Consider the following 17,869-nt stretch of genomic DNA (forward strand, 5'->3'; position numbering starts at 1 on the left):
GCACAAGTCCAATAGATTTTTGTAAAGAGTTCTATGCCCTGTTTACAATTTCATGCACGCTGACAAAAAAATTGTTTTAAAAAAAAGAATTTACAAAAAAAAAATTCAATTCATTCATAGAATATTCTATTCACTGCGACCAAATAAATCTAAGTAAAAATGTCTGCCCATACTAAGCTGCTAAGATTTGAACTGTTTTTAGTTCATCAAGACATTGAAGTTAAACAAATGAGACTATCACACAAAAGTTTTTCTCTCCCCCTTGCCACATTTTACAAACCATACATTACTTTGAAAATCAGAAAAAAGAGTCTGCCAGGATCTGTACCCTGTGACTCAACCTATTCCCACATACCATAAACACACCACAAAAAGTAAAAAAAAAAAAAATTCTTTTTTAGAAAAATCTCTTTCTGCTATCTAGCTACAATGAAACTGCAAGATCTATATTTACGTTACATAATGTATCATTATTATAATTTATTGGTATTCTAAATTTATCATAACATGCCTTGGGATACAACATGGGAATTTCTACCCAACCCTAGAAGTTCTCTACCTTACTCAGGGATTCTTTTACCCATACCTTGGGAATCTCTACCATGCCTTGGGTATCTCTACCATACCCTGGTATTGCTACCATACCCTGGATATCTCTACCATACCCTGGGTATTGCTACCATACCCTGGATATCTCTACCATACCCTGGGTATTGCTACCATACCCTGGATATCTCTACCATACCCTGGGTATTGCTACCATACCCTGGATATCTCTACCATACCCTGGGTATCGCTACCATACCCTGGGTATCGCTACCATACCCTGGGCATCTCTACCCATAATATGAATCTCTACCATACCCTGGGGGTATCTCTACCATACCCTGGGCATCTCTACCCATAATATGAATCTCTACCATACATACCCTGGGTAATCTCTACCATACCCTGGGCATCTCTACACATATATATGAATCTCTACCATACCTACTACTGTACCCTAGGAATCCCCATATCACCCTAAAGCTGCTACATAAACCATTCCCTGACAATGATATTTATTTCATCAACTTAAAGCTGCTGCTGACCAAGCTGATTTGATATTTGGAATTCAATATTTTAAATAATATAATAAGAGAGATTTAGTGCCAATCAGTTTTTGTCAATGCTTGTTTGTGACATAACATAATTTTACGGCACACTGATTGCTGGTGTGTGAACTACATGAAATATACAATAACCTGATGATGCTCTGTTAACAAGCCGAAAGCTAGTCAGAACTTTTGGAAACCCTTAAAGTTGAGTTTTGTTGAGACTACCTAGTTTTCATGTGTGTTTATACTTTTAGACACCACATTCACAGAAATATACAACCCATAAACACCAAAGTAAAGTGTTATCTGTATGTACCACATCTGTTTATAGCATCCATATGAAGTGTAAAAGTATACTGTTTCATTTACTAATTGACCACATTAGAAAGGCCACACGCTGGGCTTGTAAATAAACCAATTGAAATGGTATACTTTTACACTTGATATGAATGCTATGACAAAGTCTTCATATGGAAACTCATCTGTGTTGGTATACCATAGTATTCAATTTGAACTTTTTGTTCCAAACACAACTTGAAAATTTTCAACAGGGAGTGAAAGAAGCTATTTACATCCGGGCACTTAAAAACCATCACTGAACAGAGACAGAGGGCAATATATATAAACTTCAAGGCACCGATGACCCCTTATTAGGCTCACGTGTCCGCAAGGTCACGTGTACTGAATAGCGGATCAACCTGTTGACAAAGACTGAAGAAGTGTGCAGTCGAAAATTTCAGGTAAATTTTCAAGTTGTGTTTGGAACAAAAAGTTCAAATTGAATGCTATCACCAAGTGTAGCACATAGAGAAAGTGTTTTTACTTCTGATCAGTGTTACTCGGTGTGACAGAAAGTGTCCATCTTAATGAGATCTGTATAGCTAAATACAGAATACATGTATACACATTTTCATGTTGATTCCGAGTAAATGACTCATAGAAACTACTACTAGTGAATATCGGACTAACTCTACAGCGTCACATGGTATATAACATATATAGTGTACAATGGATCACACTTATGCTCACATAATTCAAATTCAATACAGATCTTGCAGTTTCTACGTCTAAAACACTGATTTTCTAAAAGTCTAAAACTCTTGTCATTCTGTCTAAAACACTTGACTTTCTAACTTGACTGACTAAAACCTGTCAAAAAAGACAACTACAAATTCTACAACTTTCCCCCCCGTGACAGTTTGTTGTTTTGAAATGTTCAGTTCTTATTTTCTTTCTTTTTTTAAATTTAAAATCATGTTTTTGAATGCTTTCACATCTCTACAAAAATCATTTATGAAGTCTGACAAATACACTGGAAACCTTAAAAATAGCTCTCTTCAATAAGAAAATATACTTTAGTTATTTTCCCTTTTTTATTCATCTCTTTAAAATTATGATGTCTATTTTGCAGCAAAAAATAATTAAAAAAATCTATTGTTGTTGTTGTTGTTGTTGTCAGTGTAGAGGTGTAGCCATGGTTGCTGTAACCTTTCCATTGCACTCATCACATTCAGCCTCCATTGTGGTTCCCACCCTCTTTCATTCTGTTCCAAAATAGAGAAGAGAAACCAATTACTAGGAATGTAGAGTATACTCACAGATATCTTTTTCTGGAAGTTACAGTAGAATGCAACACACAAACAAATTTCCCTCAAAATCAAATTTTTTTCAATTCTAGTTACACTTTGCCATATGACAGCTTTTCCTTTTCCATTTCAAATAATAAAAGAAGTTTGGGGGTTAACTTTTACTTTTTTTTCATTTGTACATTTCAGCAACATGACTACTGCCTTCCTTGGGACAAACTGACAATGATTACTGTTCACCACTAGAGGGCGGTGTGGTGAACAAATTGTCCCAGACATGGCTGAGCTGAACACCTTCCCTCTTGTCCCCTATTCATCTATGGGGAGGATTTGTTCAACTCGCTGCCATCTCGTCGTGAACGGTAATCATTGTCAGTTTGTCCCAAGGAAAGCAACAATGATGTTGCTGAAACGTAGACATGAAAAAAAAGTAATTTGGTTTTGAATCAATGAGCACTATTTTAACTATTAGATGTTCCAACTTTATTAGTTTACTAAGATTTGTAAAAAATATAATGGTTTGAACATGTTGTTCTCACCTTATACCCTCTCCATTTATTTCATTTGCTGTAGTATTGTTGTTGCTGTTGTTGTTGTTGTTGAGGTGGTGCTTGTTGGTCATCAGGTATGGCTGGAGAAGCACTAGAACCACCGGTTGCTGCTGAGCCTGCTGTTTGTAGAGCAGCTCCTTGTTGACCACTGTGGTCCTGAGTAAAAGTAAAACACAAAGCAATTCTGAATAACCAGCATTTCCAGCAAAGGTTTGAGAACCAGGGTAAGAGAAGTGAAATCTTGCATGGAGTTCCAGACAATGATTTTATTCAGAATCCAAGTGAAATACCTATATAGAAACTTGTCTTCTGCATTTGAAGACATGCCCCCCAACACTACATGATGTCTGAAGTATGCAGGTCCTACAATTCACTGGAAAGTTCATAACATTATTCACAGCAATGTCTATCTAAACATAAAATGATGTTAACTGACTAAAATATACTTCAGGAGAATTATATGGACATCAATGTGACATAGTACATTATCATATGACACAAGGTCCAATCTCTAATGATATAGGAAATGTATGGTGGTATGTGATTTCTTACCTCAAGTGGCACAGGATGCACAATCTGTTGATAGCCATGAGTCATTGTCGCATACTGGTTCTGTTGGACATATGGTGAGCCTCCTGACAGCTGTAACTGACTCATTTGATTGGTTATCTGTGGCATCAAACCAGTATGCATGGTCATACTGTGGTCTACCGGTGATGTCATCACTGTCCCCTGGTAATAAAGGCAAGAGATACAGTCAAGATGGAGTTGGATGTTAACAAACAAGTCTGGTAGAGGACAATTACTACCCACCCCAACTTCATGGGTAGATTTCTGTGTTTGCATTGTCTCCCCACACCCTCATGAATAGATTTCTGTATTTGCATTGTCCCTTCATCCACAACCCCATGGGAAGATTTGTGCATTTGTGTTGTCTCTGCCCACACCCTCATGGGTAGATTTGTATTGTTCCCCTCTCCCATCCCTACACCCTCATTGGTAGATTTGAGTAGTTGCATTGTTGCCCCAACCCCACCCTCAAGTGTAGATTTGTGTGTATGTGATGTGCCGACTAAAATTTGACTTTTAACACTCCTGCAGCTTTAGTTCCATTTTGTACAGACTATGTCTTTATTTAATCATGTTTTACAACTATCTGTATGGTTTTTAACTCAAAAGTTTTAACTTACTGGTGACATAGGTTGCTGCATAACATACTGCGGAGGTACAGACCACCCACCGGCAGCAGTATGTACAGGGTAACTGTTGACTTGTGTGGTAGGCATACTGTATGGTGGGGTCATTAATCCTGGGTGTACAACTCTGTTAGAAGCCACATTGGAATGATAAGAAAAGCTGTAATATAGAAGACATTAAAAAATACATTAAAACGTAAAATATCCACAGTGATGACATGGTTGCTACTTTCAAATTCATTTTTACATCTTCATAATGGAAGCACCTCTGGCCACAGAACAAATTGTACACAGCTCCCTCGATGGCCAAACGATGAAATCTTTTTATCTCTCTGATAGCCGGAATATGGCTTATAGTTGTTATACATGAGTAGAACTTCCAGCCATAAGGTAGTCACTACTTCTCTTTTGTACGTCCCGCATCAAATCTGAAGCTGCCATCTCACTTTCACTTCTATGACTTATCTGCATAGCCTGATTCATCCACGATGTTAACTGATGACTTTACACAATCCTCACTGTGTAGTACAAATTATTTGTTTTGAGATTTTCTCCCAAAACACAACACAACACTACTCCTTATCCAGATATTTGTGTCAGACAAAAAGTCTTCAAGACTTTTGGGGTCCCACTAATTTTTCCAATTTATAAAGAAGTGTAAACTTCATATGTCGCTAAATGGTATTGTTAGCAATTGCTGAGCTTTGTGTTTTTTTGGTAAGTGTAGAGCGCTATATAAAACAACTGAGGGTCTTACCCATTCTGTGGCATAGTATTTTGGTCATATAAAGCAACTGCTGTTTCTCCTTCTCTCTGCCATTGCCTCATTTCCTGTTGTTGTTTATTATATTGGTTCCTCTTCTTCACTCCACCATCAGCAAATTTACAAAGTACAGGATCTAATTGTCCTGCGAAACAGAACAATCACTTGTTTATATCACACATAAATGTAGACGATGTGTGAGGGCGCCCCGTCACGGCGTACCTTACTGACTAACATGTACTCTCATTGACCAATGAAACAATATTTTAAATTTACATTTCATTTGATCTGCTATTCATCTTTGTCAAACAAAACAAGTCTTCTCTGTTTGAAGACATAGACCCCAACACTAATCAGTCCTTGTTCAAGGGATTACAGTATCTCTTGACATCTCTCTTTCTTGGGCAAAAACCAGGCAAGTGTCAGTCACAAATACGAACATCCAGTTTATGTAGTAATTGGACCAAATACAACCACTTTTCAGAATTGTGTCAACTCACCTGGTAGATAATTTCCATTGAATTTGGCTATGACAGTTTCACACTTTTCCTTTGATTCCATTCTATGGGAAAGAAAAGAAAAGCTAAATTTATCAACCTTGAATTTGATTAACATGAGCGAACTATATTATCATCCATTCATTTCCACTACCACTGAAACCCTAACCAATCATTGGCGAGAGAGTAGAAATGTAGTTATAAGATATAAGGTGTCCTACAAAGACAGAAAATATGCCAAAGTGTGTCTTAAATTTCTCCCATCTTCATTGGTTGAAGAATGATTACGTCTCATGTGTACTGTAAGACACAGCAGCGAAATGTGCTGTAAATTGTTGTCTAAAATATGGGTCTAAAATCAGTTAGTAATCTGTGCAAAGTGATAATACTACATGTGTACCCTATAGTGGCTGACATTTGTGCTAGGTTTGATTGAAATTTAGTTACAGCCTATTTCTAGTTATCGTACAATGGCAGCACTCTTTGATATGACCAGAAACCAGAAACTACACATGTTACACTTTAAGACAGCAAGATCGAATGAATACAGTTTCTTGTGGCATTTTCAATGAAATGAACTAAAGTGCCATCATGCAGAAATCAAATGCAGATACATTTGTGCCTGCATGTCTGTATCTAGTTACAGTAAGTAAATTGTGTTGTTTTTTTTTACTTAAGCAAAATGTAGCAAGAAATTGCAATCTAAATGTAGAACCACAAGGGGTAGCAATCGCGTCTGTGATGATTTGGTTTGATTTGATTTGATTTTTTGGTGATTTAGTAACACAGTTTTTTCAGTTGTTTTTCATTCCCAGACTATTCTTTTCTTCTGATTGCACACTCTCTCTCTCTTTATGGACTGAATAAAGACACTGTGTCTATTCTCCTATTTCGAAATGGAAACACTTTACACCTTCTAATTACCAAGGTAACAGTTACACTCACGGTTTACCTACCATCTTATCTGCTGGGCAATTATCACACCACATAAATATGCATTCAGCATACTGATTAGGTACAAGTACCACAAGTACCTAATCAGTGGTAATTAGAATGTGTCAAGTGTTTTCATTTAGAATAGAAGAAAGGACACAGTGTCTTTATTCAGTAAATAATGAGAGAGAGAGAGAGAGAGAGAGAGAGAGAGAGAGAGAGAGAGAGAGAGAAACAACTGAAAAAAAAGTTATTAAACCACCAAAAAAATCAAATTAAATCATCACTAAGACAATCACTGCCCTGTAGAATAGTAGAACACACAGTTACAACGTGAATTTATCAAACAGAGCCCCTGAATGGTAACTTGAAATTTCGAAACAGTATTAGTGTTGGAGATATGGTTACAATTTGACAGATGGATGCACAGACAGTACTTCAGGTGATTTTTTAAAGGAAACATTTTTAATTGTATATCACTTTAACCTGTGCCACTTTATTATTTTTAGAAGTACAGATTCTAAATCTTCAAAACTATTGACATTTTTCTTCAGGTTCAGTTTTTGACCAATATTGAACAATTTTATCTTTTTTTTGACATCTTTGCTTTTACTTCTGAACCTCTTTTGAACAATTATTCTAGTGTTATCTTTTCATTTTTACATTCCATACTCTATACAGTTTGTGTTTTTTATAGGAGCAATTATATCGTGTCATCTTTGGTATACGTATTTTCAAGCCAGACTTTCTTTTTCGTCTTCATTTTTATGCATTGTGAAGTGCCTCTAAAGAATAACATTTTGGATGTTGGCATTACACAAACTTTTACTTTATCTTTAGTTAACTGAGTTGTACATACCTTGCAAAACCTACTCCTCTACTCATATTGGTTTGACTATCTCGTAGAATTCTGGTACTAATTACTTGTCCGTGTGGCATCAGTAAAGTTTCTAAATCTCTCTCATCCATATGTATGGGTAGATTAGACAGGTACAGATTGGTTGGGTCTTGTTCTTGTTGCTGTTAAGTAAACGATAACACATTCACTTGAACTTGAAAATTAAACAACCTTACAATTTAATTAAGAAAGATTTGTTTATATCAAGTTCTTAAGCACACAGACACATCATATTGGGGAACGGGCAGTATGTATGGGGGAGGGCAGTATGTACCGGTATACATTTTTGCAGCCCACCCCCACCACAAAGATTTTGATGCAAAATTGTATGTACCCCCCCAAGCTTTATAGGACACATGCACCTTGTTATCACTGATGTATACACCAAAGTATTTGAAATTTGAAGATTGTTCTTTTTTTTAGATATTGCCTAATTACCGAAAATCATTAATTGTGCAAATGCATCTTTAAAACTAAAAGCTATATCAACAAACTTTGGGAGATTAAAATGTGTAAATTTATCCACATATAAGCCACCCTAATATTGTTGGACATTGTAAAATTCATCTCTGAATATTCCCTACACTCTCTCACAGTGCTCGGAGCATCGCATTGCTAAAAGGATTGTTTTACATGTACAGATATCTACTGTATAATTGTATTGTGGGCCCTCATCGACTACATTGGGTTAATCATTTGTTGACGTATTATGGTGGGGCATCACAATAACACGGAGTCGTAGTAACATGTCAACAAATGATTAGTCCTATGTAGTCGATGAGTGTCCACAGTACAAGGATATTCTAGTACAATTATTCGGTAGATATTGGTACATACAAAACAGCTAGCGATGCTCCCGAGGACTGGTGAGAGTGTCTAAATATACCCTATATTGATTCTAAAAATAAGTGAAAGATTGTTACCTTTGCCATTTGTGCCTCTATTCCTTGTTGCTGCAGAGCTACAACTGCTTTCTGGGCAGACTGGGGACTATCAAAATCTACAAATCCATAACCTTTGGGTAGAAATGTGAGAATGAGGAGATTTAGTCATATTGTAGTCTGTGAAGTATGCCATGGCAGTGGGGGCGCCCTCACACATCGGTCAACCCCTCGGTGAGAGAAGGTCAGTGTGGACACAGTAACATGACATATCTTTATACAGTCTAGTCAAATTGACATGTCTAAAAATACAGGCAGGCAATAAAATCATCATGTGATATTACGATTACCTAACACCTTTACAGTAAATTCTGAAATTGTACGAACAGTCCACTTTGTTAAAGTTTTATGAAGTCTATAATCATTCGATACACCATATTCCGGTTTCTGAAGTCCATACTGTTTTGCACACAAGGGTCTCGAGGGCACCCCTGATTTGGCACACTGAGGGCTAAAATTTGGCCACAAGGCTTTATGAATATTCATAAATATCTAATGATGTAAATGGTTTGTACTCGAACCATCCTTAAATTGAATGAATTTTACCTCTCACACGATGGTGAAACAATCCCTGAAGTCATGGATAAAATAGATGTTTCAAGCATTATCTGACTGGTGGTGAACAAGTCCACAGGTGTGGACGAAAGCTAAAGTTTTGGTTTCCCTAAATTATCGCGTCAGTGCAGTAAGGTTGTATCTGCTATACAACAGTACAGCAGATACGACCTTACTGCACTGATGCGACGAAATATCAATTGTGTGTAGCATTTCAAAAGTTTTAAGTTCCATGTTGATACAGTAACCTACAAAGATGAGCTTGCATCGATATTATTTTGGTCATGTACTTGGTTATTTGTTGTTTTATTTTATTTTGTTACTACGGACTCACCTTTACATTTATTTGTTGTTTTATCCAATATTGCTTTGACAGACACAATTTTGCCATACCTAGAAGAGAATCACACAATTCCTGTAATTATTAGGTACATTACATACATTGTCAACTGCCAAAATTGGGGGTGAGGAGGTAGGGTTCTGTCATATTTCTGTAACTTTTCACATTTTTTTAATTATGAGTGTGACCTCACATGACTGCAAATTCGTGCGAGTTTTGCCAAAATCCCAATGAGTTGACAAAATCTCAAATACAGTAGGGCAACTGCTACATTTTATACCCACTCAGCAAATGTTAATGAAAATTCTAGCTGGTTATTAAGAAATCAATTTGGTGAAACTGTTGGCGACACATATTTTCACCTTCACAATTGGTGTTCCATGACCAATAAATTCTAAAAATCCATCTGCATGGACCACCACCACCACCACCACCACCACTAGTACTACATGAACATTTAGAAATATACTATACTTACGGTAAGCACATGTTATATAGATCTTGATCAGTTGTGGTTGGAGGTAATCTTCTAATATAGAGATTAGTTTTACTTAGTTGTTCACCACATGAGTGTTGGGAGCTTGAGCCACTGCTACCTGTACTTGGACTTGGGGGAGGCATACTGCGAGCAGGAATGTATGCCTGCAATGAAGCAAATTAAAGTTACACATTAGTACTGAAGTAGAACAACCCGAGGCTAAAATTTTCAACTACCATGGTCAGCAAACAAAAGGCACATTAAAACATTAGCCCTGTCCCCATTTTGAATTTTAAATCAGTTTGAACTCGCATCGAAGTTGGTTCTCCAGATTCTGTCCCCAAATGCACGAGTAAAAGTGGTTTGAACGAATTTAGTTGAATCATTTCAAAACCAGTGCAAAGGAGTAGTTTTGAATCACTTCAAAGTAAATCGGTTTGAAACCAAAGCAAAAGTGAATCAATTGATATCCATGCTCTGTTTTCTTGTCAGGACAGAAACAGATTTTGCACCGATTTTAACTGTATCAATTCAGTTTGAATCAGTTTCAAATCAATTCAGGTGAGGACAGAGCTAGAATCAAATCTAAGTCCACAGTGTGATTATAGATAACAAGTACAAATTTATGCACACACAGACTTAGGTTAGTAATTGATATATAAGACTGTTTTACAAATTTATTGGTGTCATAAACATCATATCATGTCATTTTTATATCATATATAAATTCTTGGTCAAAGCTAATAGTTAACTAATACAGATAATTGCTCGACATACTTCAAGCTATTCTAGCAGTTGGAATGATATTACATACATCTGTAAGATACAATATTGTCCACGCTATCACTGCAATCACTCAAAGGTAAGAAATGGTGGCAGATGTGTGAGGCACGCCCCAACACCGCAAACCTTACAGACTAGAATTTGATAGTCTAAGGCCCATACGTATCTATAAAATCTAGTCTGTACTGATAGATATATGGTGCTGCCGTAGCAAACACTGCATGACACAACATGTCCTACCTCATAGAGAGGTTATAAAACCAGGCTATGACTGTTTGCTTTCATTTTTATATTATGCTCATTAAAAGTTGTACAAAACTTCACTGTGAGATTAAACGTGGCACGTACCCTACCAGCAAGTTATTCAAAGTCTATTTGGATAAAATTTGGCTTTCTATAACTTTTACCTACATGTAAAATATGGACATGTACTACGGAATCTATACTTTACATACAATGAATAATAATAAGTCTATGTTGAATAACTGCACCAAATTAAAGAACATTACCGGGGGTACTACAATTTTCTCCAAGGCCAGTTTCATAATTATTAGTTAATTATTCACAAATCTACAAAACTGATTGTTACATCTGAAGGCAATACAACATATATTGAAATAGTCTAATCTCAGAGACATAAAAATTTTGATGTACTCTGATCAAATACTCAGAGCCAAATAATACAACTGTTGAAGAACATGTATTGATCTCAAAGCCATATAATCAGATATTCTCGGATCTCAAAGCCTTACCACTTCAGATATTCTCAACCTTGATTATATTGATGTCAATTATTGGTTATTTTGAGGTCAATATATTGGTTATTTTGAGATCAATATATTGGTTATATTGATGTCAATATATTGGTTACATTGATGTCAATATATTAGTTATAGTGGTGTCAATGAATTTACATTGTACAACGTACACATATTGATAGGGTCAAACCCACTGGACATAAAACATACAGCAACATGTCAGTATTGAAAGCAAAATTAAATTAATGACAGCAGTCTTTCAGCAACTGTTTGTACAGCAATTGCCTTCTTTGTCACTCATCTGGACATTTGGCTATAATCTGCCACCTCAACCCTACCCCTGTATGTATGACCACACTGGCCAAACTCCAGCCCTACATTTGCATCTACCGGACGTCAAGCCCCACCCTGTTGGTACAAATGACCACAGACCAAACTCCAGCCCTACATTTGAATATATCCCTCCTCAAGCCCCCACCCCTTTATGTATGACTACAAGGTCCAAAAACTCTATCCCTACATTTCCATATACCACTCCTAAAACCCCACCCCTACAAAGTATGACCACAACGCCCGAACTCATGGAACTCCAGCCCTTAGCACATAATTTCATGAACTTATGACCCCAAGCAACAAACTTTTCATCTCTATAAAATACAATATCTATGGCTCTCAAAAAATTGGCTCTCAAAAAAAAAAAAAAAAAAAAGTTCCCTAGCAGAACTGAGTCAATAAAGAGTTTACAAAAGACAGTCACAAGGTTGCCATGACAACTATTAGACATTATGTGTTTGAGTAGCATTGTAGAGAAATGAAAAGGCAGGCCAGCACATAGATTTTGTTACAGGTTGAAGCATTACAATGGTATTCAAGGCCAAAGAGTTATTTGAACTCTGACCTGCTGCATTCTTTAGAGCTTTTGTGGGTTTGAGTCAAGAATTTGTGATTGCCTGCCTAGAATATGAATAGAGTATTACATAGTATTATACACATGTACTTGCCGTGACTTGATCTATAACATTATCTCAATACATTTTGTTCTAGTGATCTTTGTACTATATCATTGCTTGTCCTGAACATATTATTAAACGTCAACTCTGGAGACTGCGAAGCAAAATCACACACTGCAATGTAAACAGGCTATGTATAGGGTAATGATAGTTATCTACTGTGTTGACTGTCGGTTAATTACTATATATTTATCAGCACTTGCACAGGAACATCATTGAATTATTCTACATTTACTTATCAACATTTTCTGAATTTCACAAGCAGGATTCATACATTTAGAGTCAAATAAAATCCCACGACTTTCCACGAGTTTTCGATCAGTTTTCCAGTACTCAGATCAACTTAAAGGTGATTCAAAATGCTCACATTCACTATCGCTAATTTGCTAGACGACATGTTTGTGAAATGCATTCTGGTTTTAAAACTTTTCAAAAGCGTCTGCAAACACCTTAAAATGACCCTTTTTCAGTCACTTCCCTTCGGATTTACTTCGAGAGTTTTCGGGTATTTCCGGTCCCACCTAGACCACGGGATTTTATGACGTCATAAAGAGACATGGATAGCACGTAGCCTATGGCGAGCGTAGTCACTAGGTGAACAAAACTCAACAGCATTGTGACAAAATACATTGCTAGTGGTTGTAACAGACATCAGTAAACAAAAACTACACTCTACATGTCTTATTAACCAACATTTACCGATATTTACTCACACTTTCTGACTAATTGGCAGTGTCTGTGGGTATAAATGCTAAAATATGATCTCCCCATATTATGGCAAAATAAATCAAAACGGCTAGACTACAGTGTAGATATACATAAACACTTGTAATGTCGCTCGCGTGTTTCAATTTATTTATCTGATTTTTTTTATTATTTGCCGAGGAGAAGCATTACAATATCTTCGACAGGCATGGCGTCGACAGCATATTATAGCCCACTATACTAGCCCACTATACTCGACTATACTCACTGATGTCGCCTTTTGAACGGCGCATTTAGCAACAAAGTAAACATATTTATCTTGAATAAATATACTAGCTATTAGATTGCCATATCATCAGCAATAAAATTGTAAAGAATTGAGGAAATTTCGTGAGTTTAGTGTTGTCATTTACATGACTTTAGCAACTCGTCTGGAAGAAAACTTGTATGGTTTCCCTTGTTGCGATATCACTTAATTTAATGCAACAAGCCTATTTAATATTCATTAGAAGAATTCTGTAACGAATCATGGTATTCGAAGTGTACAGTTTAGGAAACCAACAAATCAAATATCGCGATGTGTTCATGATATCAAATACGATTGGACAATATTGACGTCGGCAATCAAGGTCGTGACCCCAGCACATGGTTATGAAAGAAAGCCTGCAACTAGATACTTGGCTAGCCACGTCCGGTCCCGTTTCTCAGGGTTTGTTTTAGAGACGTTATTTCTGTACGACTTGCAGAATTTTACAATATATCTGATTGATAAATATGGATTACATCAACACGTGGATAAATTTAACCCAACACGAATGTGCGCTGTGCTCTCCCGATTCCATACGTACATTGTACATACACTGCTTCAGCTTTGATCGGCGGCCTAGTATGAGCTTACTGCCGCAGCCGCGGTGACTGCACAAAACTTGACAACACTACCCCTCTACCGATATATAATAATCACCTGTGTACCGTGATAAAAACAAGCAATAATTCGAGTCCCCAACAAGTCGATGAGACCTACTTCTGTTCTGTCCGATCCGAATGCGAGTTTCTTAGGTTTTATATGGGTTTCAGACTCGGACTAGAGTATTACGCCCTAGACAATAATAGATGTAAACTTGTGTTCACAAGCCAAACATGTGGCAATACAAGACCACAACGAAAACTGTGAAAAATTTGCAGGTCAGTCTCATTTTATATATGGACAACAAAATTAGGTCGGTCACAGTTCCATTTACATGTACATGATGCAATGACTCGGAGCGTACTTCCATATGCTCGGAGCAAATCGAATCAATTAGTGTATTATGGGACCAACAAATATATTGTGGCACATGTCCCGATACACCTTCTTGAAGTTTCCCATTGGTATTCTAATAGCTAGTATATTTATTCGAGATGAAATATGTTTACTTTGTTGTTAAATGCACTGTTCAAAAGGCGACGCGAGTACGATTGGGCTAAAATATGCCGTCCTTGGCCCGGGGATGCCGTCAAACGTCACCACGGTATCGTAATGCTTCTTGTCGGCAAATAATAAAAAAATCAGATAAATAAAAGTCAATGAGTGTGAAACACGCGACATTACAAGTGTTTATATATATCTAGTCTAGCCGTTTTTGATTTATTTTGCCATAATATGGGGAGATCATATTTTAGCATTTATACCCACAGACACTGCCAATTAGTCAGAAAGTGTGAGTAAATATCGGTAAATGTTGGTTAATAAGACATGTAGAGTGTAGTTTTTGTTTACTGATGTCTGTTACAACCACTAGCAATGTATTTTGTCACAATGCTGTTGAGTTTTGTTCACCTAGTGACTACGCTCGCCATAGGCTACGTGCTATCCATGTCTCTTTATGACGTCATAAAATCCCGTGGTCTAGGTGGGACCGGAAATACCCGAAAACTCTCGAAGTAAATCCGAAGGGAAGTGACTGAAAAAGGGTCATTTTAAGGTGTTTGCAGACGCTTTTGAAAAGTTTTAAAACCAGAATGCATTTCACAAACATGTCGTCTAGCAAATTAGCGATAGTGAATGTGAGCATTTTGAATCACCTTTAAATTGGTCATTTTCCTGGAGTTTCAACCAGCGAAGTTACAAATGCATGAAATACATGGAAAAATATGTTGCAAAACATTTTTATTTCAACAAATGAAAATGACACTTTACACAGTAGCGTCGATTGTTCAGTCGATCAATTTTTCCATGAATCGATCACATTTTTCTGGGAGTTTCCTGGAGTCATTTGAAAATTCCAGGACTTTCCAGGTGCGTATGAACCCTGTACAAGCAACAATAATTTCATAATCCATTGCTTTTAACTTTTAATTTTATTTTTTAAAGTAAAATTAGTATCAATGTTTATTCTAGTCTGGATGCCAAGGTGGTCTATAACTGTGAGTGGAGGTGTAAATCGTAACGATACCATATAGGAACTAGACTATCATCTATACATGCACACTCACTATCTTAGTTCTTGGATTGTAATTGATTTGTCAAAGAGGGACCACATTTTATCCACCATAGCTATGTTATCATGATCAAGCATTTACATGAAATATCAGGTGACAACACAGCTTTGTTTATAATAGGGCAGAATTTACCTCGAGACAAATTCCCCTGAAATTCAAAGTTTCTCAATTCTTTCCAAACATTGTCATATGCATGCGTGTTCCTGATCCTTTTAAAATAATAAAAGAACTTTAGAGGTTCCCTGTCTTGTTTTCTGGGAAATCACCAATCTTTCATTTTCACCCTGAGTTAACACAGTACTCGGAGGTGGCCATATTGAATTCTTAAATGACTAAATTATGGTGTTATTTTGACCTCTCTATTTCAGAAATTTGTGCAGTGACCCAAGATCTAACTTTTCTTATTGCTTTTAATTAACTGAACATAGAAGAGAGTTTTCTTTGAACAAAGTAACAGCAAAAAGTTTAAAGATTTTGTTTCTGAGGTGCAGTCTATGTAAACATTAATTTCCTTGTGATGGTATTGGGAGCACTGTGGGGTCACTCTCACAACACGTTGTCCGTCAATGCCTGTCACAACATTACTGAAGTTGTCAGAATTTTCACCAAAATGAAGATTACGAAACAATTACAAAATTAAGTATCATTTAACTTTCATTATCATCGATCTGAGTTTTTCTGCCAATGCTTACATAAAATTACAAATCACATTTGCATAAATTACGTGTTTTTAAACTAAAAGTATGTGTATGCAATGTATCCAGAACAAAGAGGTATATCAGAGGTCAAACAATGCTTTTTGACAATTCCAGACCACTAAACATCTGGACTTTGGGCCAGAGCTGAGTGATCACAGAAACAGAAGGACAGCTGTTAGAAAATTGACTATCTGACTTGAATATGTCATTCACTGCAATATTCTGTCTAACCCAGTGTGTCAGGTCAGATAGGCATGTCTCTGGGCTAGACAGCTGTTCATAATGATTTATTTTGAAAAACACATCTGCAACTTTTAGTATGACATTGATTAAAATATCATAAAACAGTATTAATGCATTTGTAATGTATTCAAATCAAATGAGAGACAAAATATGTAAACCTGTGTGAAATGTCATGTCATATATTACTAAGAAAGTATGTTTGGTTATTATATTTTAGGCTATTCCGAATATCTGACATATAATATATACATTGTATAACGCCCTGCACATAATACCTGAACTTACATATAATGCCCTGTACATAATACCAGAACTTATTATGCCCTACACATAATACCTGAACTTACATATACTACCCTACACACAATATCTGAACTAACATATAATGCCCTACACATAATATCTGAACTAACATATAATGCCCTACACATATCTGAACTAACATATAATGCCCTGTACATAATACCAGAACTTATTATGCCCTACACATAATATCTGAACTAACATATAATGCCCTACACATAATATCTGAACTAACATATAATGCCCTACACATAATACCTGAACTTACATATACTGCCCTACACACAATATCTGAACTAATATATAATACCCTACACATAATATCTGAACTAATACAGAATGCCCTACACATAATATCTGAACTAATACATAATGCCCTACACATAATATCTGAACTAATATATAATGCCCTACACATAATATCTGAACTAATATATAATGCCCTACACATAATATCTGAACTAACATATAATGCCCTACACATAATATCTGAACTAACATATAATGCCCTACACATAATATCTGAACTAATATGTAATGCCCTACACATATCTGAATTTACACATAATGCCCTACACATAATATCTGAACTAACATATAATGCCCTACACATAATATCTGAACTAACATATAATGCCCTACACATAATACCTGAACTTACATATACTGCCCTACACACAATATCTGAACTAATATATAATACCCTACACATAATATCTGAACTAATACAGAATGCCCTACACATAATATCTGAACTAATACATAATGCCCTACACATAATATCTGAACTAATATATAATGCCCTACACATAATATCTGAACTAACATATAATGCCCTACACATAATATCTGAACTAATATGTAATGCCCTACACATATCTGAATTTACACATAATGCCCTACACATAATATCTGAACTAATATATAATGCCCTACACATATCTGAATTTACATATAATGCCCTTCACATACACGGTAATATCTAAACGTATACATAATGTCTATGCCGTAAAGTCTATGTCCCGTTGTGAGGGGAGATGATAGTCTAAATCT

The 17,869-nt window shown here is 36.2% G+C and overlaps 1 protein-coding gene across 1 annotated transcript in view; it reads right to left on the minus strand.

Moving 5' to 3' along the window:
• Nucleotides 1-17,869, minus strand: part of LOC144433826 (RNA-binding motif, single-stranded-interacting protein 1-like) — a 62,319-nt gene that overhangs the window by 1,511 nt on the left and 42,939 nt on the right. The window contains exons 5-14 of the mRNA XM_078122200.1: nucleotides 9,836-9,999; nucleotides 9,352-9,410; nucleotides 8,445-8,536; nucleotides 7,483-7,643; nucleotides 5,694-5,755; nucleotides 5,188-5,338; nucleotides 4,425-4,590; nucleotides 3,787-3,966; nucleotides 3,223-3,390; nucleotides 1-2,641 (exon numbers count right to left, since the gene is read on the minus strand). The exon at nucleotides 1-2,641 is cut by the window's left edge and continues 1,511 nt beyond it. Of these exons, the coding sequence (XP_077978326.1) occupies nucleotides 3,244-3,390; nucleotides 3,787-3,966; nucleotides 4,425-4,590; nucleotides 5,188-5,338; nucleotides 5,694-5,755; nucleotides 7,483-7,643; nucleotides 8,445-8,536; nucleotides 9,352-9,410; nucleotides 9,836-9,999 (1,182 nt within the window). The 3' untranslated portion in view covers nucleotides 1-2,641; nucleotides 3,223-3,243. The remainder of the gene's footprint in view (nucleotides 2,642-3,222; nucleotides 3,391-3,786; nucleotides 3,967-4,424; nucleotides 4,591-5,187; nucleotides 5,339-5,693; nucleotides 5,756-7,482; nucleotides 7,644-8,444; nucleotides 8,537-9,351; nucleotides 9,411-9,835; nucleotides 10,000-17,869) is intronic.

This window comes from Glandiceps talaboti, chromosome 4 (genome assembly GCF_964340395.1).
Source record: "Glandiceps talaboti chromosome 4, keGlaTala1.1, whole genome shotgun sequence".
In the NCBI taxonomy this organism is placed as follows: Eukaryota; Metazoa; Hemichordata; class Enteropneusta; family Spengelidae; genus Glandiceps; species Glandiceps talaboti.